At 43.1% G+C, this 25,490-nt stretch overlaps 2 protein-coding genes and 1 long non-coding RNA gene across 7 annotated transcripts; 2 read left to right on the forward strand and 1 right to left on the reverse strand.

Moving 5' to 3' along the window:
* Positions 1-869: 869 nt before the first annotated feature.
* On the reverse strand, positions 870-17,327 carry LOC106562121 (uncharacterized). 4 transcript variants are annotated; one of them, XR_001318978.2, is made up of 7 exons: positions 17,204-17,327; positions 16,461-16,551; positions 2,099-2,751; positions 1,896-1,994; positions 1,619-1,753; positions 1,400-1,506; positions 870-1,255 (listed from the first exon to the last, which is right to left on the reverse strand). It is a non-coding gene; the product is annotated as an uncharacterized lncRNA (long non-coding RNA). The 4 variants fall into 4 exon arrangements; XR_001318982.2 differs by lacking the exon at positions 17,204-17,327 and having other exon boundaries at positions 2,099-2,205; positions 2,384-2,751; XR_001318977.2 differs by lacking the exon at positions 17,204-17,327 and having other exon boundaries at positions 1,670-1,753.
* On the forward strand, positions 9,003-15,552 carry LOC106562120 (cytochrome c oxidase subunit 5A, mitochondrial). Of its 2 annotated transcripts, none has more exons than XM_045689121.1 (5): positions 9,003-9,057; positions 11,737-11,853; positions 12,015-12,136; positions 14,170-14,294; positions 15,414-15,552. In XM_045689121.1, exons 1-4 carry the CDS (start codon positions 9,018-9,020, stop codon positions 14,281-14,283), a joined length of 393 nt encoding a protein of 130 aa, XP_045545077.1. In that variant the 5' UTR covers positions 9,003-9,017; the 3' UTR covers positions 14,284-14,294; positions 15,414-15,552. The 2 variants fall into 2 exon arrangements, with proteins under 2 accessions (XP_045545077.1, XP_013982200.1); XM_014126725.2 differs by lacking the exon at positions 9,003-9,057 and adding an exon at positions 10,523-10,768.
* Positions 16,503-25,045, forward strand: LOC106562118 (protein FAM219B). Its single transcript, XM_014126724.2, has 6 exons — positions 16,503-16,773; positions 21,596-21,710; positions 21,839-21,932; positions 22,045-22,122; positions 22,762-22,813; positions 23,124-25,045. The coding sequence occupies exons 1-6, from the start codon at positions 16,696-16,698 to the stop codon at positions 23,271-23,273; spliced, it is 567 nt and encodes a 188-aa protein (XP_013982199.1). The 5' UTR covers positions 16,503-16,695; the 3' UTR covers positions 23,274-25,045.
* Positions 25,046-25,490: the final 445 nt, after the last annotated feature.

Genomic DNA, 25,490 nt, shown 5'->3' on the forward strand with positions numbered 1-25,490 from the left:
TCTGGCTGTTGCTGCCCTCTGGTGGAGGTGAAATATTATAGAGGCCTACATTTTGAGAGGACATCAGTAAATAACAGTTCTATATGCTTCATGTTCAGGCCGTTAAAGGGACATGTTTGTTTTGGCACATTTTTTTTATTATTGTTCAGTACATTTATTGATTGATGATCCTCAAGTTATCGCACTTAGTCTAACTTATAGGGCTTGTCATGCCAAATAGTGTCCCCCTCTAAACCACAATGGAATTCGACAAACTATTAGCGTCCGTTGCTATATCAACGGTGTGTTGACCTAATGATTAGAATTGTGGAGATCGTTACAGACTAAATTACTTTATTTTCATCATCGCTATGCAAACAAGGCTGATTTCCTCAACAATTTCGCCGTTTAAACAAGTTTTGTTTAGCTAATAAAATGAAAACATTCATTTGAACTACTTTTGGGTACCTTGTTAACATTACAACATGAAATCCATGTCTTAAACGTTGCTACGTTTTGAATATGGCAAAGAAAACGTGTAATCTGCTTGACACATGATAGTTACTTACCTTACAGATCACGAAATCAGCTAATTTCAACTCCATTCATATGCAAATCCGTTTGATTCATACACTGGTTTGTCTGGCTGGCATGCTTTTATTTTAACCTGCACTTCCCCTATCTACGCTGAAATAATATAATTTCCGTAGTCCTCTATTATGATCCTTTTTTTCTCCTTCTATTGTATTGTCCTAGGATACAACAATGAATAATGTAGAACAAATAAATACCATCAAAGGATACCTTACAACTTACAATAATGAACACCTTGTGAAACAGCTGTGAAAACCAACCTGGCAAGATTTAAGATTTGAATACAAACTTTGATCGTTTTTGGTACAGTTGTGTCAATTTATTTTCACTGATTTTCTGTACACTTACATAGCAATCATAGACTAAAATACTGAATTCTGGTTTGTGGAAATCTGCCTGTCACTTGTTCTCAACAGGCAGCCAGTCTCAGAAGGGGGACTTGAAGAGGGAGACTGCAAAGTCCAGGCACTGCTGCTCTCTTTGTTGAGTGTTTACAGTGCTAGTGTTTTTAGTTCATCTGTGTATCTCACATATTATGTGTCCAGTATGATAGAGCAAGGACATTTTCTTAGCAGATAATGACAACAACAGTGTAGATGATGTAATGAAAAGTTGGAAGATGGTTGGTAATGGAGGACATCAGGTGGATCCACATCTGGGTGTTGGGCAGAACCTCTAGCTGCTGGAGAACAGGAGCAGAGTTAAAAGGAAAAAGGTAGGAAACAGACGTAAACAAGCAAACACACAGGTTACACTTTACTGTGAGAAATTTTGATGGATTAGTGCAGTGTTAAAAAATAAATTAACAGCGGGTAATCATATTTACCTGGTCAAAAACCTCCACATCCTTCTCAGTCCGTGCTTGAAGGTGGCCCTCAAAGGCGTTCTGATCTGGTTCCACAACTTCCACCACATCAGGTGGGGTTCAGTGATCTGAAAGTACGTTATAAAAAAATAGCAATAGACAAACAACAACACTAAGTCAATCACAAATTTGAAATACTACAGTGTATGCAATAATTGTATATACAATTGCATTGTTTACCTCAGACAACTGCTGCGGCTCCCGTCTGCTGTTGTGTGCAAAGAGAATTACCTTCAGGTTGTTCTCCCACCCTTCCTGGTATCAAGGGACTTGCCCATGGCAGTCTTGAGGGTCTGGTTGGTCCATTTACCAAACCTGGAGGAGGGGGTAGGAAAGCGATATCTATTGACAATGTAAGATATTGAAATATGTCTGATTATGTACCATGGAAAAACAAATTGTAAAAAAGAAATAAAACAAACCATTGGTGGCAGAAGATAACCTATAACATCCGTACCTTGTTCCACCGTTCATGAACAAGGTCATGACCTCAGGAGAACCGTGGGTGTTGAAGATAGTCCACCATCGCCTTGGAGGTGGCCTCGCTAGTCTCATCCTTGATGGGTATCATACAAAACAAACATTTATTTTTGGTTCCAAGCACCATTTTTAAATGGGTTACAGAATTTAGAGTTAAGCACGTACTCTTCCTTTACTGACCGTAATGGGTATTGCTTCCACCGACTTGGTAAAGTGATCGGTTACCGTCAGACACCAGTGGCTGTTGCCACTCCTGGATTTCGTGAAGGATCTGATGAGGTCCACCCCTAACATTTAAAATGTTAGAGAGAAGATGACCTTTTTCTTACCCGTATCTGTCATACAGTGTGCAGATGTTTGTGATTGTAAGGATACTGACACACACATTCTATAATATTGAACTGTAAACTAAAGAAACCATTACAAAACAACTTATCAGGGCAACATTTTAATTTGAACACTTACCGATCATGTGCCATGGTGAAACAACTTTGACGGGCTTCAACTCCGGTGCCAGTCTTTGCCTTCTCAAACTTCTGGCATGCTAGACAGGGTACTGACCTTGTTGTGCTCTCTGATTTGACAATTGAAATCATAATAATTTCAGATATAATAGAATGTGATTGATAAATAAAAGGTTATTTCACTTGCCCAGCTGTCCACCTCCTTGACAATTCCCTGTCAGAAGAAGCGTAGGTTGATTTTGGAATTCATGCGCTTCACTCCAAAATGTCCAGCATGCATCTCTGTCAGCACGGCCTCCTTCTCCTCCTTAGTAAAAATCCCCCTCCTGTGTGGCTGGCCACCCTTCCCCCGTAGGTAGAAATTATTGCCTAACATGTTGGAAGAGAAGAGTTGTTGAAATACTCAAGTCTAAGAATATTTGCACTGCTGTCTTTTTCTCTTTCTCCATCTTCCACACTCTTCCCACCTCTCACTCCCTCTCTCACTTTCAGCCTTTCTTTCTCACTTTCTTTCTCCCCCTCTCTGTGTCTATCTAGCGAAGACACCTAGTTTAAACCTATCCATTTGATTGATCAGGTTTAACTTATAGCTAGACACCTCAATATGACAGACATATAATTATATCAGTGGAGGCTGCTAAGGGGAGGACGGCTCATAATAATGGCTGGAATGGAGTCAATTGAATGGTATGAACCACATGGAAATCACGTCGTTGATGTGGTTGATACCATTCCATTGACTCCATTCCAGACATTATTATGAGCCATCCTCCCCTCAGCAGCCTCCACTGAACTATATGTATAGCTAACAACTACTATAGCTAACGTTAGATGGAAAATGGTTGTTGAAAAATGAGTTATCTAATTGAAGTTAACTGCTGAATTGTGAATTTTAATGTTGCGCCTCTTGTCGAGATCAGTGGTGTCTTCATAGTACTTCGTCAGGTTGGAAAGTTAAAAGAAAATCCCTGAGGGATGCTATTGAAGTGCAAGCTACATACAAACAGAAAGCTGCAATAACAGTTACAGTAGCTTTCTTGCTAGTTAGCTAGCTAACGTTAGCTAAATAAAACTGTCTGGCTTGCTGGCTAGGCAGGCTGAGGTATATAAATACAGTAGCTAGCAACGTCAATCTATAAAAACAGCTTAAATTATTTATTCCTATTTAACAATATGTAGAAATACATGCTAAAGAAAGTGTTCTCTTTCCAGTCCTCTGAAGCAGCAGGTAGTCACTGTCAAATACACCATCCTTGGAGAGCAATTCTGAGGTAGTAATTTTGCGCGGACTGAGCGAGTGTTTATGCGGTGAAATAGAACCAGTATTGCCAACTCGTCAGTAAGGAAAGTAGCTATTGGCTGTCCGAAAAGACGCTAAATGACGTCATCGCCTAATTTGCATAATTGGCCGTGTGCATGTAATTGTGATGGATGCTGTAGGAGAGAGGAATAACGTCGTGGGAGAGACAAAAAGTGAGTAAAAAAACCACCCTAAATATACTGCTCAAAAAAATAAAGGGAACACTTAAAAAAACACATCCTAGATCTGAATGAAAGAAATAATCTTATTAAATACTTTTTTCTTTACATAGTTGAATGTGCTGACAACAAAATCACACAAAAATAATCAATGGAAATCCAATTTATCAACCCATGGAGGTCTGGATTTGGAGTCACACTCAAAATTAAAGTGGAAAACCACACTACAGGCTGATCCAACTTTGATGTAATGTCCTTAAAACAAGTCAAAATGAGGCTCAGTAGTGTGTGTGGCCTCCACATGCCTGTATGACCTCTCTACAATGCCTGGGCATGCTCCTGATGAGGTGGCGGATGGTCTCCTGAGGGATCTCCTCCCAGACCTGGACTAAAGCATCCGCCAACTCCTGGACAGTCTGTGGTGCAACGTGGCGTTGGTGGATGGAGCGAGACATGATGTCCCAGATGTGCTCAATTGGATTCAGGTCTGGGGAACGGGCGGGCCAGTCCATAGCATCAATTCCTTCCTCTTGCAGGAACTGCTGACACACTCCAGCCACATGAGGTCTAGCATTCTTGCATTAGGAGGAACCCAGGGCCAACCGCACCAGCATATGGTCTCACAAGGGGTCTGAGGATCTCATCTCGGTACCTAATGGCAGTCAGGCTACCTCTGGCGAGCACATGGAGGGCTGTGCGGCCCCCCAAAGAAATGCCACCCCACACCATGACTGACTCACCACCAAACCGGTCATGCTGGAGGATGTTGCAGGCAGCAGAACGTTCTCCACGGCGTCTCCAGACTGTCACATGTGCTCAGTGTGAACCTGCTTTCATCTGTGAAGAGCACAGGGTGCAAGTGGCGAATTTGCCAGTCTTGGTGTTCTCTGGCAAATGCCAAACGTCCTGCACGGTGTTGGGCTGTAAGCACAACCCCCACCTGTGGACGTCGGGCCCTCATACCACCCTCATGGAGTCTGTTTCTGACCATTTGAGCAGACACATGCACATTTGTGGCCTGCTGGAGGTCATTTTGCAGGGCTCTGGCAGTGCTCCTCCTGCTCCTCCTTGCACAAAGGCGGAGGTAGCGGTCCTGCTGCTGGGTTGTTGCCCTCCTACGGCCTCCTCCACATCTCCTGATGTACTGGCCTGTCTCCTGGTAGCGCCTCCATGCTCTGGACACTACGCTGACAGACACAGCAAAGCTTCTTGCCACAGCTCGCATTGATGTGCCATCCTGGATGAGCTGCACTACCTGAGCCACTTGTGTGGGTTGTAGACTCCGTCTCATGCTACCACTAGAGTGAAAGCACCGCCAGCTTTCAAAAGTGACCAAAACATCAGCCAGGAAGCATAGGAACTGAGAAGTGGTCTGTGGTCCCCACCTGCAGAACCACTCCTTTATTGGGGGTGTCTTGCTAATTCCCTATAATTTCCACCTGTTGTCTATTCCATTCGCACAACAGCATGTGAAATGTATTGTCAATCAGTGTTGCTTCCTAAGTGGACAGTTTGATTTCACAGAAGTGTGATTGACTTGGAGTTACATTGTGTTGTTTAAGTGTTCCCTTTATTTTTTTGAGCAGTGTATGTTTAGAACTAAAAATGAAATTTCTTCTGTCGATTCTTGGTTTTTTTAATGTCACAATTCCAACCCTCCTCCTTTATCCGGGCTTGGGACCAGCAAAAATGACCCAAAAGAGACACTCTGGCGGTGTTACTTCGTTTTTTATTGAATTTTTTATTTAGTTTTCTTAATTTGGTTTTGTTTTTAACCTTATGGTCCACTTAGGAGCCTACAACAAGTCACAGTAAAATATGAACATATTTAACCATAACATTTTTTGTATACAATCTAAATGGACCAAAAAGAGACAATAGAAAAAACTGTCAATGGCAATGTGAGAAAATTATGGCAACTAGTCTGGCCCTAATTCAGGTTAATTGTTTTTTTCCCCCCCAGACACACAGGGTGTGCTGGCTCACAGAAAGAGTGGGTCATCGTCATTTTGGTCAAGGCTCTCTATGGCAGGTTCAGCAACTGAGGGAGCTGACTTAAATGAGTAAGCAGCTGATATGCCAAAAAGCTGCAAAACATTATCAGGCAGCTGGTGCTCATAGCAAGCCTCACCAGACAGCTTCAGTCCATATCGAATGTACAGGATGGAGTTACGGGTCTGCAAGGACATTCGATTTCTAAGTTTGCTTTTTACCACACTCATCTGGTTGAATGCTCTCTCGACTTCAGCATTTGAGTGTGGCAAGGCCAACACAGACACAGCAGCCATGGCAAGTTCTTGAAACGGGTTGATATTAGCTGCATCCCTGAACTTCCAAATCTCACTCCAGAAGCCCAGTGTGTTTTTTGTCTCATTCCATTTACTAAGATGGATGGCACGCCATTGCTGGACAATCTTGTCTATCTCTGCAGGGGAGTAGCCAAGGAGCTTGGCTATTTTTTCTATTTCTCCAGGGCTCTTATTGTGCTTTAGTTTCCTCCACATTGAAAACTGACATGTACTGCAATGCTTCAATGTTGTCCGGCAGTCTCACCCTCAACTCATTAGTGAGGGAGATGGTGAAGGCTACACACCACTTTCGGACATTGTTTTCATCCTCAGGTGCAAGGTGAAGCTCAGCTGCCTTTGACTCAAAAAGGTAACCAAGGTACGGTTTGGGACTGATGTATGCATCTATTGGCCCTTTGAGTACATCAACATTTGCCAGTGGATTCAGCACCCTGCTGCTCACAGACCTGATCAGGCTAACCAAGCTGTCAAGTAGCTTAAGAGGATCTACTTGCTCCCCCTCAAAAGCTTTGATGGCCAACTGTACCTCACCCAGCACTGACTTCAAAAAAGTCAGATACAATATGTTTTGAGGATCACTGTACATGGAGTATAAAACCTCAGCCATGTAGCAGTGTTCACTGGACTTGGTGACTGCGAAATGCAGCCTAAGCTCCTCCCACTGGTCCAAAATACATGAAACCGCGGGTTCAATGGAGAGCCAACGTGTGGCACACACCTTGGTTATCTGTAAAGGTTTCTCCCCACAGTTGATGGTCTCATATATGGCCTTGTAGGCCTCCCTGCGCTTTGGAGACACCGAAAACCAGTTATAAGTCTCTCGTACCAAGTACTCCACCCTACGGGGGATGGTGTCATTGGAAGCATGACTTACAGCAAGCTGCAGAGAGTGGCACACACAGCGAATAAGAACCAGATTTGAGGCCATACTCCTCCTTCAGTACTTTATGGACCCATTGTTAATCCCCATCATAACAGAGGCATTGTCAGTCCCTATCCCCAGGAGTTTCTTTTTTAAGACAACACTTCGAGGAAAGCCACAACAGCACGGGCTATAGGCATCTCCTCCCTCCAACTCAACAAGCCCCAGAATTGTTGATACAATTGTCTGCTTGGTGTCACTAAAGTACCTTATCACAACCCCCAGGTACTTAGAAAACACTTACATTCGTGGACTCATCGAGGAGGAGGCTGAAACGCTGGTCACCCACATCTGCGACCAACTTTTTCAGAAAGTATGGCACTAGAACACCATTAATCATTTCTGTGCACTTTGTCCTGTGCATTTTGAAGTGGGTAGCAGCAGTGGAGTCTTGAGAAAGCAGCTCTACATGCTTCTTCAATGTGATCACATGCCAGCATGGAACAGTGTTCAGCGATAGCTAATGTCATGGTGGCCTCAGCCTTTTTGCAGAGTGAATTTTTTTTTACCATAAATGGCAGCTTGTTTTGGGTGGAACTGTTATAGCTTTGCCTTTTGAGTATGTTTTTGAGTTGTCGTGTTTTTTGTGTGTTTTTTTTACATACAAGTCTGGCGTAGAAATCAGCCTTACAATACAGGCAGTATGCCTGTGTATCATCTCCAATAAACGGCTTCAACCAGCCTTTGAATTCAGGGTTTGATTCCCACTCCTGTCTGTATTTTTGAGTGTACAGTTTAGACTGAGACATGATGAGCTAGCCAGCTAGATGTTTAGCTTATGTCACAGAGAGGCACACACACAGTGGACAAGATGAGCAAGTGACTGAGGCTGTGTGAGTCAAATGCAGTGACTTATTTTTGTGCAGTGATTTATTTTAGACAAAGAACATTTTACATCCCGCCCTTAATGTAAGCCAGGTCGGGATCAGCCAGCGGCGGCTTCCCGCATGCGCAATTCATTTTCAGTCCGGACGTGGAGGACTGAACATCTCCTGCTCTGACGGACTGCTGCGCGAGGACTGGGCCGCCTGTGTGTGCTTTGGGACAGGGGTGGGGTCCACGGCAGCACCCGCTGCTCGTTGAGAAGAGTAAGAACGATACGTGCTTTCACGTCAGAGTCTCCAATAACACCAGAAAAAGTCGCTAGATTTGTCGCTAGTCGATTTAAAAAAAATGTGTCGCTAAAGGGGTCTGAATACTCGCTAAATATAGCGACAAAGTCGCTAAATTGGCAACACTGAATAGAACTAGAACTGCCCGCATCCTCCTACGAGGTCAAATAGAACCAAGCAACCAGCATAACAAGGACGCTTTGGTTCATTACGTAATCCGGTCAGAATGTTGCAAGTTCTAGAAACAGAAGCTAGAACTCATCGAATCCTATTGTGAGGGGGAGGAGAGACACTATTTGGCATGACAGGCCCTAGCCCAATATTGGACTCTAACGTTTCTCCTTAGTCCAAGGACCTTCCTTACATTTCGTATGATATGTTACAAATTGCAATGTGTATGATATGTTACGAATTCCAATTTGTTGTGGCTAACTTTAGCTTGGTAGTTAACAGTAATGTTAGTTAGGCTAGGAGTTAGGGTTAGAGTTAAGGTTAGCTAACATGCTAAGTAGTTGCAAAGTTGCTAATTAGCTCAAATCCTACAATTATCCATGTTGAGATTAAACACACAACATTTAGGTTGCTAGATGTTCGCCATCCTCCTTTCGTTTGCCTTAAGTAACCGTCTGTCTCATGTAAACATACCAAACGTAACATATACTAATTAGAGTGTCCCGGATTTTATGTACCATTTTACCTCTAGGCAATGAGACCAGGCTGTCCGTTTACACACAGGTGTTCAGAGAGGCAGATGGCTAATTAGCAAAGGTCGTTCAATATTTCTTCTCTGTTTCTGTACACAAGCGCAGTAACATGGACATATGGCCATCTGGGAACACTAACCCTATAAAAGGTGTGTATCAATTGAACCTTTGTTTTTCGAAAATTATTTCTCACTGATCGTTAAGATAGTTTGTATGCTTCCAAAACCATACTGCAAGCAATGCATTGTTTAAATGTTTTTATTTAACTAAGCAAGTCAGTTAACCAATTCTTATTTACAATGACAGCCTACCCCGGCCAAACAGTAACGACGCTGGGCCAATTGTGCGCCGCCCTATGGACTCCCAATCACGGCCAGCTGTGATACAGCCTGGAATTGAACCAGGGTCTATAGTGACGCACGCCTCTAGCACTGAGATGCAGAGCTTTAGATCGTTGCGCCACTCGGGAGCCCCATAGGGTTTTCCTTGTTAAACAGAAAACTCCACCCAAAAACTATATTTTGGCATTTGTTTCATTAGGTAGAGATACTCTCAATGATCGGCTATGAAAAGCCAACTGACATTTACTCTTGAGGTGCTGACTCGTTGCACCCTCGACAACTACTGTGATTATTATTATTTGACCATGCTGGTCATTTATGAACATTTGAACATCTTGGCCATGTTCTGTTATAATCTCCACCCGGCACAGCCAGAAGAGGACTGGCCACTCCTCATAGCCTGGTTCCTCTCTAGGTTTCTTCCTAGGTTTTGGCATTTCTAGGGAGTTTTTCCTAGCCACCGTGCTTCTACACCTGCATTACTTGCTGTTTGGGGTTTTAGGCTGGGTTTCTGTACAGCACTTTGAGATATCAGCTGATGTAAGAAGGGCTATATAAATACATTTGATTTGATTAGTCCGTTGTTGACAAGCAAAGCACGTTGGGACTCTCAACAATGGACTAATTACACAAATACCAATAGTTGTTTTGGTGGAATTTTCCTTTAATGTTCAGACCTAGCTTCACAGCTCTTAACAAAACTCCCCCTTCATCCAATGTGTGTAATGTAATGGAACCAAGGGCTAATAGGGCCCATGAACAATCTACCGATTTTTGGCATGCCAACCATTTGTTTGTTGCCGCTAGTTTCACTCTATTAGTCATGTTTTTTGTGTATTAATGTTACACAGTGCACATGTTTTGACAATAAGATCTATATTTATGTGATAAGTAATGGGTTAAAACGTACTGTAGTTTAAGGGGTGAAATGGTTATTCTGTCTGTTCAAGTTTTATGGTCTCTGTTCAGGGAGGCAGTGTGTGAACCTGGGATGTGTTTCCCAAAAGCATCCTAGCCCTAAAATAATCTTTCGTCCATTTAGTTTCTATGGAATTAAGATGTGTTACGATGCTTTTGGCAAACCCAGCCTAGCTGCGTTCGAATGCCCCAATTATCAGTGGGTAATGTAGCCTAGCTAAAAAGAGAGAAGTGTACCCGTTTATTTACTGCGTTAGGCAGGTTAACACCACTATAGTAGTGTGTAATTATATGAATGCATTACCTTAAGGTATATGTGCATTGTATGCATTTATTTCCAAATGGCAGTTGTTGATAGACCTCCAAGGTGAGGCTAACAACCTACCTCACTCTCAGTCGCGCGGTTGTCTCCTAGCACGTAGCCACTGCGGTTTTGCGCAGACGCAAGTGCTTCCCTTTTCGATGTCCCTCTGAATCGGTTCCTTAGCATACGACACCATTAGCCACTGATTCTTACCGGTCGGCAAGATGTTCAGAGCCGTTGTTCGACTTTCAACCTCTGGGGTACGGAGTTTAGCGCGGATACGACCATGTTACTCGGGTAAGACTGACGGCAAAGCCTATTAAATTGTATATTTATTCATACAACTGTTTGCCTTTCGTGTTAGCCAGTTGTTCATCGCAAATAGCCATCAAGCTAGCTAACGTTAGTCGTAAATGGTATGTAACGTTAAGGTAGTCTCACAAACTCGACAGTTTACACTATTAGGCTCATTCAATGCATTGCTGCAAGTATATGAAGTCACATACTGTAAGTTGTGTATTGTGGTCCTACACATAGATGACATTCGCTATGTATGTAGCTAGCTTAAAGCTAAGTCAATGGGACTAATGTTTGCGTCAGGGTGACATTGATTTTCATTTGATTCAAAGTAACATTTATTGGTGCCCTTAGTGTAGTGTCATCACGTTCATAAATTGGTCATATCCAGTGTAAATGTATAGATCCATGAGACAGCTAGTGAACTTTAGCATGTGTCCTTGTGATGACCCACGCTTCAGTTTTTCGAGGGAGTCACAAGTGCACAACAATGCGCAGCAATTCTAGACCTTGCGGTCAAACCAGTTTATGGTCATGTCCTACACCATCGACTGCTCTTGAGATCTGTACACTCAGTTATGGCTAGATTTGTGCTGTGAAAATAAACTGAGTGTCTTGGCATTGACCTCTGGCCCAGTTAGCCAGATTGCTGTAAATAGACATTCCTTCCCTGCAAAGCTAAGGGGATATTGCAATTATGCATTTGACATATACAGGTCAGTTTCCCATAGAATAGATCTTAGTGGAGTACACAGGCAAAGTACTCAAAACATACTGGGCTGCAAACACACAAAAATCACATTTGAAATCAGCTGGTAATGAGATGACATGTGACACAAGGTGTAGGTTATGGCTCAGCTGCTTCTTCATGAGAATGGAAGGGTGTATATGTTTTTTTCAGTCAAGCATCTACGAATAGTCCTTGACCTCCTATATAATCTAGAATTAGTTTGTTTTCTATGTTGCAGCTCCTTTGGCCTCCCGATGCTACTCCCATGCCAAGGTGGAGACAGATGAGGAGTTTGATGCCCGTTGGGTCACTTATTTCAGCAAGCCAGACATTGATGCCTGGGAGCTGAAGAAAGGTGATCTTCTAATGATTATTGAAAATAAGTTTGCACTTTTGCCAAAGGTCTGTCGTTTTTTTCAGTCCTTGAGTTGGAGACTAACGGATAAAAAAAACGATAAAATTTGGAGAAAAAAATGTATAATGGAGTATGCTTGAATCCCATTCCACATCCCATAGGCATGAACACATTAATTGGCTACGACCTGGTACCTGAACCCAAAATCCTCGACTCAGCTCTTCGTGCTTGCCGAAGGTTGAATGACTTAGCCAGTGCCATCCGCATCCTCGAGGCAGTCAAGGTGAGCTACACAGCTTCCCCTACCGACTTCTAGTGAAGTCATATCTCAATAAAATAAACGTATGTATTTTACAGCGCAGTCGGGAAGTGTTCAGACCCCTTGACTTTTCATACATTGTTACGTTAGCCTTGTTCTAAAATTGATTAAATGATTTCCCCCCCCCCCAATCTACACATAAGTGACAAAGCGAAAATGGGTTTAAACGTTTTTGCAAATGTATTAAAAATAACATACCTTATTTACATAAGTATTCAGACCCTTTGCTATGAGACTTGAAATTGAGCTCATGTTTCCAATGATCATCCTTGATGTTTCTATAAATTGATTGGAGTCCACCTGTGGTAAATTCAATTGATTGGACATGATTTGGAAAAGCACACACACCGGTCTATATAAGGTCCCACAGTTGACAGTGCATGTCAGGCCAAAAAAGTCAAGGGTTCTGCGTACTTTCCGACTGCACTGTATTAGGATCCCCATTAGCTGTTGTGAAAGCAGCAGCTACTCTACCTGGGGGGGTCCACACAACATGACACAATACAGAACATTAATAGACAAAAAACGCTCAAGGACAGAACTACATAAGTGTGGATATACTCGCTGCTTTTATCCATGTCAAAACGGAAAATCTCTTTCCATTTCAATTTATGCCATTTGGTTAAAGGAGCTACATGTAGAATTTTTGCATTGTAATTTCTGAAAATGTCCATAATATACTGATCAAAAATTTAAATGCAACATTCCCTTTTGTGGGGGAAAACTCATTCTGATTAGGTGGGCCTATTGCAATTCACCTAGCTTCCACATGGGTGAGACATTCTACATGTTGTAGCACCTTTATCATATTCAGTAGGTGTTTTTGTTCCAGATAGTTAAATTAGAAAATTGTACAGATGGCTGAGCATAAATTAAAATGAATTCCATTCAGACAAATCCACCAAAAGCACACTTTGTAACATTCCAGTAGCTTTGAAAATAACTGGTTCCCCTGAAATATGCATACTATTGACTTTTAGGGTTTGAGCTATTTCTTGTATTTGGTGGAAGCAGACTTTAATCCTCACATGAGCCACCTAGCTGTACAAAAATAACAGTCAAACTCCTTAATTAGTAGGTGTACCAATTCCTCACCCTTTCAACGTAGCCAACTATTTTTTGTTACCTTTTATTTAACTAGACTAGCTGGAAGGTTCACCGCATAATCTATTTTTATTCTATACTAAGGATATCAGTCAATTTAAAATGAAATTAGACCCTAATCTATGGATTTCACATGACTGGACATGGGCCCATCCAATCAGACTTTTTTTTCCTTTTCTTTCTCATACAAAAGGGCATTATTACAGCCAGAAATACTCATCGGGTGGCTGGTCTCAGACAATCCCGCAGGTGAAGACGCTAGATATGCAGGTCCTTGGCTGACGTGGTTGTGAGGCCGGTTGGACGTACTGCCAAATTCTCTGAAATGTTGGAGCTTATGGTAGAGAAATTAACATTAAATTCTCTGGCAACAGCTCTGGTTGACATTCCTACATTCAGCATGCCAATATCATGCTCCCTCAACTTGAGACATCGGTGGCATTGTGTTGTGTGACAAAACTGCACATTTGAATGGCCTTTTATTGTCCCCAGCACAAGGTGCACCTGTGTAACGATCATGCTGTTAATCAGTTTCTTGATATGCCACAACTGTCCGGTGGATGGATTATCTTGGCAAAGGAGAAATGCTCACTAACAGAATGTAAACATTTTAGAAAAAGATGCTTTTTGTGCATATGGAACATTTCTGGGATCTTATTTCAGCTCATGGGACCAACACTTCACATATTGCGTTTATTTTTGTTCCGTATATGTCACTTTCTTGTGAAAAAGGGTTTAACATGTAAAATAATTTGGATTTAATCTCCTTTGAATTTATTCACATAATATATTAGTATTTTAGGAAACGTATAGAATGGTACACAATATTCAACCTGTATGCCTTTTTTGTAATATTCCCTATGGTGAACTTCATCATCCTCTCTCTGTAACAGGACAAATCTGGCCCCCACAAAGATATCTACCCATACCTGATTCAAGAACTGCAGCCCACTCTGATTGAGCTGGGTATCTCCACACCTGAGGATCTGGGCATGGACAAATTATAGACATCCTCTGGGTGAGTGCTTACACATTGAAAAGTGAATGCTCTGGGGCCGGTTTCTCAAAAGCATCTTAAGGCTAAGTTCATTGTTACAACCTTCGTAGGAGCATTGTTAAATCTCTGAGCTGTGTCCCAAAACGTGTGTTCATAAAGTTGCACTTAAACGCATGTTATTTACAAACTTCCTCAGACCATTCGTAGAACAGCGAAGTGCATCGTTAAATATGTTATACAGATCTCCACTAAACATAGAATCAAGATGTTTCAGTCTGTGACCCCATAACTTCACAACGAAGTTGAATACAAATAAAGTTGCCAATGTCTCTGCAAATATTAAACAAGCAAAGGATAAAGATCTTCACATGAAACCTGAGATGACTGCATTAAAAGACAAATAGCCTACCAACAGTATAGGCTACATAGGCCTATATTTAAATGATATTGAAATCAGTTATGTTTATTCAATTGAGTTTTATTTAGTGCATTATAGGGTAAGCATTAGAATAAGCTGCCTCAATATTAGCAGCCATAGGTGATAATATCTCTAGGAGCTGATACAGCGTCAGTATTGTGGAATAATTCTAATGTTAAAGGTGCAATGTGCAGAAAATCGCTCCACCATTTCCTGGTTGCTAAAATTCAAATAGTTTGCCTAATTTCAATTTGATAAAACAAGCAGTCATTGTGTAGAGAATCATTGTACTGCTCTGAAATAACTTTTCCATAACCAAAAATATTGTCTATATCAATGTGAAGCTGGTGTACAAAACCAAGACCCTAAAACTAAACTTGAGAACTGGAAGCATAGATATAGCGCACATAACAGATCTACCGCTTCTTAGGCTTGCTTTCAATGAGTGACAGATCCATAACCCATTTCTATGTGAACTTGGTCTGGTTGCCCAGAAAGTTACATACTGCAGCTTTAAGGTAAGATTACAATGGAGAAAGCTGGCCCGAGAGCAGCGCTGCCTTTCTTTCGATCCTATCAGTATTGACACATGCCTCAACGACACGATAAGCGAACATTCTCTCTGCATGGTCTTTTGGGAAACGCATGTTGCATCTTCGGGCCCTTTACAGTTCTTCATTTTTAATCAACTAATGAAATGTTTCCTTTTCATTTCCCCTCAGGTCATCTGGTGGCCAACGAGATGAAACATTTCTCTTCAAGTCTCTGCCTTGTCCTGGTGTCTGTATGATGTTGATTTAATCCACTCTCTCCTGTTGTGTACAAAATTATGGATTTAATAAAGCAATATCTATTGACGCAGCTGTCTCAATGGTAAGGTTGATTTACTGGCGTGTAACCCATTAATTCAAAAGGTGTCAATGTTCAATTTCCAAACAAACTTTTGCTCAATTAAATCAATTATGGGCTTCAGACCACTGACATACACATGCACAACATAATCTTATGTTTACATGAACATATGGCAGACCCAAACATTTAACCTAACTAGTAGTATGTACTTTGATGCATCTCATAACACTGCTGGGTCGAAACTGATGTAAGATGGTAGTTCAAGAAAGTTGAGGACAAAGGGATTAATTCCAACAATGGGTTTGGTCAGAATTCACCTTGATTCAATGCAGAGGGGTCCTGTAATTCTGTCAGGTTTTGCACTAGCTCTCAAACCCTTCTCCCCGTAGCGTAGTGTGTGTTCATCGGTTAGCTTCGCCCACGGCTGGCTGTTAAACGTCAATGATTGCTTGTGGACCGGTTTTCAAAATATGTCCCTTCTCTCATTTTAGCGAGAAATATTCTTAAAACCCTATCAACTAGCAGATTTGAAAATATCCATATGTTGCGTGCCTCCTCCCAGTTAACGTTACACGTGCTAGATTGCTAATTAGCACTGGCGGTCGTCTTCATTAAGTGCTGTAACATGGTGATATGGCCGTGAGGGAACACTAACCCTAAAGGTGTGTAGTAATTTAACATTTTGTTTTCTCAACATTTCACGCTGATTATGAATGAACATACGTTCCTTAATTCCAGAACCTTACCGCAAGCGATCCGTGTCAAAAGGTCCCCGGGAAGAAGTTTCCTTCATCATTAGGTGCTAGCCAAATTGTAATTTTGCACTAGCCCTGTTAGGTGGCGCCTTCTTTTGTTTAATATTGCAATGATCAGACAGAATTTGTTATTGGTAATACTGTCACCAGAAAGTTTCTTACCTCTTTGCTACCACTGAAGTTCTCCGACCTTGTGGTTTCTGATGACTTGGGGTAGGGATGAAGGAAGGACGGTGAAAGTAGTCCAAGGCTTCTGTTGACAGGAAGCGGAAGTGATACTTAGACTATCTAGCAGGAGTAAAAAACAGCAGTGATAACAACACATCCTTTCATGGATGGTTGGAAATACAGTCAACATGCCTGTTTTAGCGTGTAAAGCGTGAACATTCCCACCAACATGAACAACATTATGGAGGAACAGGAGGAGAGGGATACTCTCCTTGCTGCAGTCCCTGAGTCCCAAGTTTTGACGCCGGTAACTATGTTTTGGCTAGCTAGCTAACCAATAACACACGCAATCTGATTTCTGGCAACTCTGTTTTCAAATGACAGCCAAATGATACCATTCTCTCAGCGTATAACGTTACTCGGCTTGTTGTTTACTGCTAACGTTAGCAAGCTAACCATGTTAGCTACAGATTGTACACCAGATACTGAGAACGTTATTTACATTTGTCATTTAGAAGACGCTCTTAACCCTAATTGCTCCTGCAAATCGCTCTGGATAAGTGCCTTGCTGAAGGGCACATCGACATATTTTCCACCTGGTCGCCTCGGGCATTCGAACACGCGACCTTTTTGTTACTGGCCCAACGCTCTTAACCACTAAGCTACTTGCCCTATCCAGCAACTTGTTTAGGTTCACTGACAAATAGAGGGTATGTTAAACTGCGTAGAATACACACCAATATGTTCTTTTGATATTTCAAAACGTCTTCTATAATCTTAACTATTCCGTTAACCCTTTACACTCGTGGGAATATGCCTATATTGCAACCGAAGTAAAGCCAGATTCAGGTTGGATATTCGCCTGTAGTTTTCCTTACCTCCACCAACAGCAGTTAGCAGTCAACATAGTGACAAATCAAATTTTTCAAATTTCAATACTAACCATTACTCCTAAAACGTTAACTGGTTCTAGCTAACCCGATGGCATAGACACACATTGCACACACTTTAAAAAAACACATTTATTTTACATCTCGCACTATTTAAAATGATTTATTTACATGTTTTTATTTCAATAGCTCCTTGGTCATGTGACCTACTGACTTCAAACAAGGTTCAAAATTTACTCTCAGCACACCCTTTAGTTTGTCCATTTTCACCTCACGTTTTTACATTAGTTTTTCAAACTTTATAATTTCAATAGCACCTTGGTAATGTGACCCACTGACCGCAAACTACTTGTCCATGGACTGGCGGAGACAGGTGCCGCTAGGCATCCAGTGCGGTAACGCGACTGACCCCGGAGAAACTGGCGGGAGCCCCGGGGAGAGTTATTTTCTTTGTGAAGGGCAGAGCGGCCTGGAATGGGTTCGCCCCGGGAGAGGGGCCCAAGCCCTGGAAAGCTTTGCGGTTTCGGCGGCGTCCGGTGAGCTCTCCCTGGCCCTTGAAAATCTGGGGGCGAGGGTGTACATCTCACGCCGGGCCGTACCCATATCCACAGCAGGTCTCCAAGGTGAACAGCCGCTGGCATGTTATAACAATGTAGGTAAGGAAAGTTGGCAAAAAAGATCCGCAACTTCGGGGTAAGGATTGGCTCTAAGGGCTGGGTCGGTCGGGCTGGCTGGGGTGCGAAGCGGGGCTGGGCTCGAGCTGCGGCTGGGGGAGCAGTTGCTCTGTCGCCCTTTTTTATTTAATATTTTTTTTATTTCACCTTTATTTATCCAGGTATGCCAGTTGAGAACAAGTTCTCATTTCCAACTGCGACCTGGCCAAGATAAAGCAAAGCAGTGCGACAAAAACAACAGCACAGAGTTACACATAAACATACAGTCAATAACACAATAGAAAACTCTATGTACAGTGTCTGCAAATGTAGAAGATTAGGGAGGCCCTCCTCTCGCCACCATTGGAAGTTCGTTTTGCGGCCCATCTCATGGTCTCTCGTGCGTGGTCTCGCAAGGGGCTGCGTGTGGGGGTTCGTCGGGGTGGTGTCTGTTGGCCGGGCGAAGGCGGTTGGCGGCGGAAACTCTGGACGCGCTCCTGGCCCTTCTCGCAGATCTCGCCAGCTACGGAGCTCGCCGGCCCCATACATTGTAGGTGGGGAGGTCTCCTCTACGCTCACTAGACTTGAGGCGGAGACTAAACCCATTGGCCCTGCAATGATAGGGCATTGCATGGATCTGGCTCATGCCCTATGAAGTGGGGAGAGGTATCTCCAGCTTGTCTGGGGAAGGAGGGCTACATTTGATGTGTGTAGTACCATCCACACCCATTGATTTGCTGCAGAACAATAAAACGGACGGAAGAAGCTTAGGTTCCCACTGGTCACGGATCACTGAATGTCAACTTGATGAAATTCAAAGGAGCGTACCCACATGTCGCGGTAACACTCAAATCAACCGTGGAGTGACTGTGACCCCCTCATGTCAGTGAGGAATATCAATGAAGCGCTGGTTAAGGTGGTTCCTATGTCTCTGTCCCGGAGGGCTGACTGGGCAAGCAAATAATTGAAAGGGTATGATTCTTTTCTGTTGCTTCTTCCGACACCCGGTCGATGGTGCCGCTAGATACTACGAGGGTTATTTGGTTTTCAAGCCTATAAGTATTGTGCTGGCACTTGAAGTCGATTGGGTGTAAAAACCCAGTTAAAGTCCGCTGAAGCTTAGTAGCGGCAACTGATGTCCAGTTTGTAAGATAGAAAAGCCTCTGATGATGCCACCGGGCGTTACTCAAATGGATGTCAATTTTATGATATCTGACCGTAGCATGCTAGCCTTCGCGGTCGCTCTCAAACTACCTTCAGGGTGGCTGTGCCCCCCTCATGTCAAAGTGAGGAAATTCGATGAAGCAGGGATAAATGGCGGGACATAATTGAGTCTCTTGAGGTAGTCAAATGCCTCGTCATCTAATTAGTGACGCGCATGAATGTAGGAACGAGATTCCCACTGTCCCTACCTACTGTAGCAAAACCACAGTCAAGGTAACGGGCTTGATGGAATCAGCGGGGAAAGAAGACCCTGTTGAGCATGACTCTAGGCTAGCACTGTGAAGAGACATGAGAGGTGTAGAATAAGTGCGAGGCCTTTGTTGCGGGTGAAATACCACTACTCTTGTCGTTTTTTCACTTACTTGGGGAGGTGAGCCCTGGGTGCTCACGCCGGGTGCGACCCGCTCCGGGGACAGTGGCAGGTGGGGAGTTTGACTGGGGCGGTACACCTGTCAAACGGTAACACAGGTGAGCTTATGGAGTACAGAAACTTCCCGTCGAGCAGAAGGGCAAAAGCTCGCTTGATCTTGATTTTCAGTATGAAAAGTGGGACCTCACGATCCTTCTGAATTTTTGGCTTTTAAGCAGGAGGTGTCAGAAGTTACCACAGCGATAGCTGGCTTGTGGCGGCCAAGCGTTCATAGCTACGTTGCTTTTTGATCTTTCGATGTCAGCTCTTCCTATCATTGTGAATCAGAATTCACCAAGCGTTGGATTGTTCACCCACTAATAGGGAACATGAGCAGGGTTTGGACCATCGTGAGACAGTTTAGTTTTACCCTACTGATGATGTGTTGTTGAAATAGTAATCCTGCTCAATACGAGAGGAACCGCAGGTTCAGACATTTGGTGTATGTGCTTGGCTGAGGAGCTAGTGGTGCGAAGCTACCATCTGTGGGATTATGACTGAACGCCTCTAAGTCAGAATCCCCCCTAAACGTAACGATATCGTAGCGCCGTGGATCTTCGGTTGGCCTGGGATAGCCTCCCTCTTTTTGACAGGTGAATAGAGCCGTTTGTGACGAGGTTGGGGTGCGGCTGGATAAGTTGCTGCCCCTCTCCTGATGCGCACCGCATGTTTGTGGGGAACCTGGTGCTAAATCACTCCATAGACGACCTGATTCTGGGTCAGGGTTTTGTACGTAGCAGAGCAGCTCACTTGCTGCGATCTATTGATAGTCAGCCCTCGATCCAAGCTTTTGTCGGGGACCATCCTCCTTCTTTACTTACCGGTTACCAGGTGCACGGAGAAGGGCCAGAGGCCAGACAGTGTGAGAGAGCCCAGGCAGGCAGGTAGAAGGCATAAGACATTGTGCTCTGGATAGGTGGGGGCTAGGTGGTGGTCGCCCATCCGCCAGGCCCGTCTTCTGGTGGGATTGTGAGTCAGGTTGGGGCTCGCTGTAGAAGTCAAAAGGTCACCAGGTGCACGAGGAGGCCTCCCCCAAGGCGGGGGGCACTCAGAGTCCGAGCAGGGGCGGCCGGACTTGGGCTGGGGGCATCACTCGGGCTGTGGAGGTTGGGGACTTAGTCTCTGAGCGGATAAAAGCGGGCAGATTCCAAGCGTTATTATGAGCCGTCCTCCACTCAACAGCCTCCACTGCTATATGGAAACAGCTGAAATGAAATGTTTCTTGCACAAGAAATATGAAAATCATTTGCATAAGCATAGCTATGGTAGGAATTGAAACGGAAGAGTTTCACAAAGTTAAGAACACGACTGAATCCAAACATTACACTGGTAATTTTATGATATAACCAAAGATTTTGGGTGTCCGTTACTGGACAGCCCTATACAAACCGCCAGCATAGATTTGAACTAACCTGTATTTGACAATACTTTTTATGGTCTCGATTTGGGCGTGACCAGTTGCAGGTGATTCGTTTGAATTTAGAAAATCCTCAGTTATTAAAATAAATGTTTTTCTCCATGAAGTAATCCAACAATGTTTATGCTGCCATCTTGTCTATTTAAAATCTTCTCTCATTGAGCGACACTGGTGAGTCCCGTCATGACATGACATGCAGCACTTTGGGAAGTGTCATGATCATGATGGCACTCAGCTGTGACAATCAATGTGAGAAGATTTTAAATAGACAGAATGGCGGCATAAACATTGTTGGATTACTAAATGGAGCAAAGAATTCATTTATTTAAAAAAAATGGATCATTTTCTAAATTGGTGGCAATATACTTGGCTAGTTATCTTTTTGAGTCAAATGAGAGGCTAATGGCAGGGCTAATTTGTAGTTGTGTAGCAGCATTAGGGCAAGGCTGTTTTCCTGAAGTGGTCTTCCAGGGATTCTCTATTTGTAACAGAATCCGCCATGACATTTCATACATTCTTGATTTTCACATGTCAAGGGTCCTGGCACTGGCAGCAGCTCAAGACCAAGGGCTACAGATGGGGGCATCAGACCTTTGGAGAAGAGGGGACCCTACATCATGTCCAAAGCCCCAGCCATTCACATGAAACTACGTAAGCGCATTCCTGGCCCTAGATTGACACAATTCCTGTTTAAAGCCTTCTGATGTTTCAGTGTTGTCATAGCCTATGTTTTTATTTAAAGTGTTGTTCTTCTGCATGTGACTGAATCCTGACTTTAGAGAAACACCGTGAGTTGGCCCGCAAAGCAATGAAGAAAAAAGGACTTACCTCAGGGGGTCCAGTGATGCAACAGCCCAGGCAAGGAGGAAAGCGGTAAGAGGGGGGAGATGTATGTTTGTAGGCGTGTATCATTGGACGCCTACAAACATGGAATTTGAGGTATTCGAGCTGTTACAATTCAAGTTTCTCTTGTTCCTCTTTGTAGAAGTGTGAAGTTCAACAAAGGCTATGCCGCTTTGAGTCAGCACGCTGAAGAGACACTGGTAGCATTGGAATCAGACAGGTAAAGGACTACACACATAGCACCGAATGTTGATTTTCCAATCGTTCGGCGCGCTGTGATTTAGGGACCACACGCTGGTGGATGTCTGACAGTGCGCAAATTATGGCTGGCACTCTGTTTAGAGGTGCTAAGTACTCTCTCTGGCAAAAACTATTGGCAAGGCACTACTGACTGCAGACAGAATCTCTAAAGACCCTATGTTTTTTTAGGAAGTTTTTTATTTAACCTTTATTTAACCAGGCAAGTCAGAACAAAATCTTATTAACAATAACGACCTACCTCGGCCAAACCCGGACAACGCTGGGCCAGTTGTGCGCCGCCCTATGGGACTCCCAATCACAGCTGGTTGTGATTCAGCCTGGAATCGAACCAGGGTCTGTAGTGATGCCTCTACACTCAGATGCAGTGCCACTCGGGAGCCCGTATAGGGCTGGAATTCAATCCAAGTGCGCCTGGTCAGCAATGCACATTTTAAAAGGCAATGTTCCCATGTTTGCATAGATCACATTTACGGTAAACGCTGCATATGTTGACTCAATCGTAAATTACCTTTAAGTGGCACATTGTCCAAATCCGTGATCGGATTGAATCCCAGCCTAAGAGTTTTCCTAATGACATTATCTTGTCTTGACCTTGCAGTAATGATGAGCTAGATGTCGAGCAGTATTCCTCAGGATATTCTTCAGCCGAGGTGAGTGTGCCCAGTGTGAAACAGTGTATACTATACTCAGACCATGCTTCTACATAGAAAGGCTCGTTCGTTGAGCAGCAGTGCTCTCTGTCAGAAACAGGGTTCAGTTTCCATATAAAATAGTTGCCCTTTATAGTCAACTGCACATCTATTCATATTTAAACAAGATTCAATGCAAGTATACACAATGTAAAAAAAATCTGAAATCCACCTACAATTTATATTCTCCTCACACCTTTTTCTTGCACCTCCTGTCCGCATACCTCTTGAATTGTCATTCCACAGCTGACCTGTTGACCTCTCTGTGCAGGTACACCCAGACCTGAGCAGGCAGCTGCTGCAGGATGGATACCGGCTGGATGAGATCCCTGACGACGAGGACCTGGACCTCATTCCCCCTAAAGCCATGGGTTCCTCAGCCTGCTGCTGCGCTGAGGCCTGGTCGTGCTCCGTGCAGTGAGGAGGGCACTTAGTGCTGTGACCTGGCTGACCCTGCAGCTCTGTGTTTAAAGACTGGACCTCTGTTACCCTGACCTTAGCCACTGTTTAAGTCAAGGAAGGCCTCCTGTTACCCAAACCCTACCACTGTCTAAGCATGGAACTCCCCTAGCACTTTAAACGCCTAGCCACTGTTTATGCAGTGCTCTCTATACCCTAACTAACCTTAAGCATGGACTGAAGTCATCCTAAGCCTTAGCCACTGTCGAAGCAGGGCTCTCTGTCACCCCAAATGTTGACCTCTGTGTTATTTTGGATCTAGATGAAATGCTAACCATGCTGCAGCCCCTCTGAATAGACAGGTGCCGGGTGATTAATCTCTGGACATGCACTACACTCATTCACCTGATGGAGAAGGTCACTGTCTTGTCCTCTTTAGCATATCTCTCCCAGGTCTATTTAAACACAGAAAATTGATATGCAAGGTAATATGCATACAGCAAATGTCCTAGAGCGGTTTGAACGCTAAAGCTTTTTCCGCAAGCTTGTCTTGCTCCAATTGCCTTTTTTCAAAGTAAGCCCTTTGAAAACAAACCTGAACATTCCCTAACTTTAGATTGGCATTTTTAATACATCTTCCTAAAATTCCCTGTTTTTGTTGCAAATCCTTGGTATTAATCTTGGGTCTAACCTCAAACCCTTGTCTATGGCTTTGACACTACATGGTTTACTTGTATGTGAATTAATGCTTTAAATTATATAGGGACACTAGCACTTACTCATGTCAAGCTGCCTTTCAATGCTTTTTCCCAAAAAAGGGTTATATGTTAAAGGGTTACAAAATGGCACTGTTTTTACTGTAATGTTACAGCAATGAGAACTGGTTAATCTTGTCTTGCGTGTTAGAGGTAACATTACAGCCCATGGTATCACTGAGGTTAACCACTGCCAGAGGTTAACCACTACCTCCTGGCAATGCTGTACCAACACAATAACCCACTTGATCCTCTCTGTCTACTACATATAGTAGTTACTAGATACTCACAGGGACATGCATACGATATCAGAAGGCGATCTGAACAGACAAGTCACCTCCTACCTGTTGTTACATTTTGATCACTCTCACTCGCATGTCTCTCAGCAAATTGTCAATTTTCCCACCCTTATGTTAGTGTTTTGGTATCTTCTGATTTTTAAAGCAAGCAGTGCATTGTCAGTCAGTACACTAAACACTTTGAAGAATTCTGTCTGTGTTGTCAGGCATTAGAATGAGTGATTCTCATCACTCGAGCCCTTACATGTGTGGCTAAAGATGAGAAGTGTGTTTGTGTTTGCTAGTTGCTGTTTATCAGTGCAGACTTAATGTGGAAGTGTGTGTGTCAATCTGGCTGAGTTTACACAAGCGACCCAATTCTGATATTTTTGTTCACTAATTGGTCTTTTCACCAATCACGTCAGCTTTGAAAAAGAGAAAGTTCTGGCATGATTGGTCAAAAGACCAATTAGTAGAAAGAATATCAGAATTGTGCTTCCTGTTTAAACGCAGCCATTGAGTGCTAGATAGATAAATATTGCACTCAACACCAACCGGTGCGTCAGTAGCCAGTACCCTGCAATCGCCTGTACTATGCAACTAATGGGCCAATCTGCTTCTGTATCCTAGTTAAAACAATATACCAAGTGTTACTGAGTGCTAAATGTAAAAAAAAAAAAGCGTGAAATATTATGTATAGGAAACTATTTTTATTTGATTATAAAGATCGTTTTGCTATATTAATTATATTGAAAACACACGTCCTTTTGTAATTTTCTTCTGGTTTGCTGGAGGTGATGTTACACCATTGAAAGTTGTTCTCACAGAATTATCAATCTAATCTCTGTCAAATATTTGTTATGTAAAAGAGCTTGGATGTACAGCATTGAGGAAGCAGAATATGTTTATGATGAGTATATTGGAAAGACATCTTGATAAAGCAGGTTGGTTATGTTAGATCAGGGGTGTCAAACTGGGCTGCCGGTTTTTGTTTTAACCTTTCAATTAAGACCTAGACAACCAGGTGAGGGGAGTTCCTTACTAATCAGTTACCTTAATTCCACAATCAAGTACAAGGGAGGAGCGAAAACCCACAGCCATTCCGCGCTCCGTGGAATGAGTTGGACACATGTGGAATAAATAGATCGTTAACTGAACGTAGAGACCACACAGACAGTGGGGCCATAATACCAGACCAGAGCATTT

Source organism: Salmo salar, chromosome ssa11, assembly GCF_905237065.1.
Source record: "Salmo salar chromosome ssa11, Ssal_v3.1, whole genome shotgun sequence".
NCBI lineage: Eukaryota > Metazoa > Chordata > Actinopteri > Salmoniformes > Salmonidae > Salmo > Salmo salar.

Coding starts and splice junctions, on each gene's coding strand:
- LOC106562120 (XM_014126725.2), top strand. CDS start 10,696: ATGTTCAGAGCCGTTGTTCGACTTTCAACCTCTGGGGTACGGAGTTTA. Junction 11,854..12,014: donor TGCCTGGGAGCTGAAGAAAG/GTGATCTTCTAA, acceptor CACATCCCATAG/GCATGAACACATTAATTGGC. Junction 12,137..14,169: donor GCATCCTCGAGGCAGTCAAG/GTGAGCTACACA, acceptor TCTCTGTAACAG/GACAAATCTGGCCCCCACAA.
- LOC106562118 (XM_014126724.2), top strand. CDS start 16,696: ATGAACAACATTATGGAGGAACAGGAGGAGAGGGATACTCTCCTTGCT. Junction 16,774..21,595: donor AGTCCCAAGTTTTGACGCCG/GTAACTATGTTT, acceptor TCACATGTCAAG/GGTCCTGGCACTGGCAGCAG. Junction 21,933..22,044: donor CCCAGGCAAGGAGGAAAGCG/GTAAGAGGGGGG, acceptor TCCTCTTTGTAG/AAGTGTGAAGTTCAACAAAG.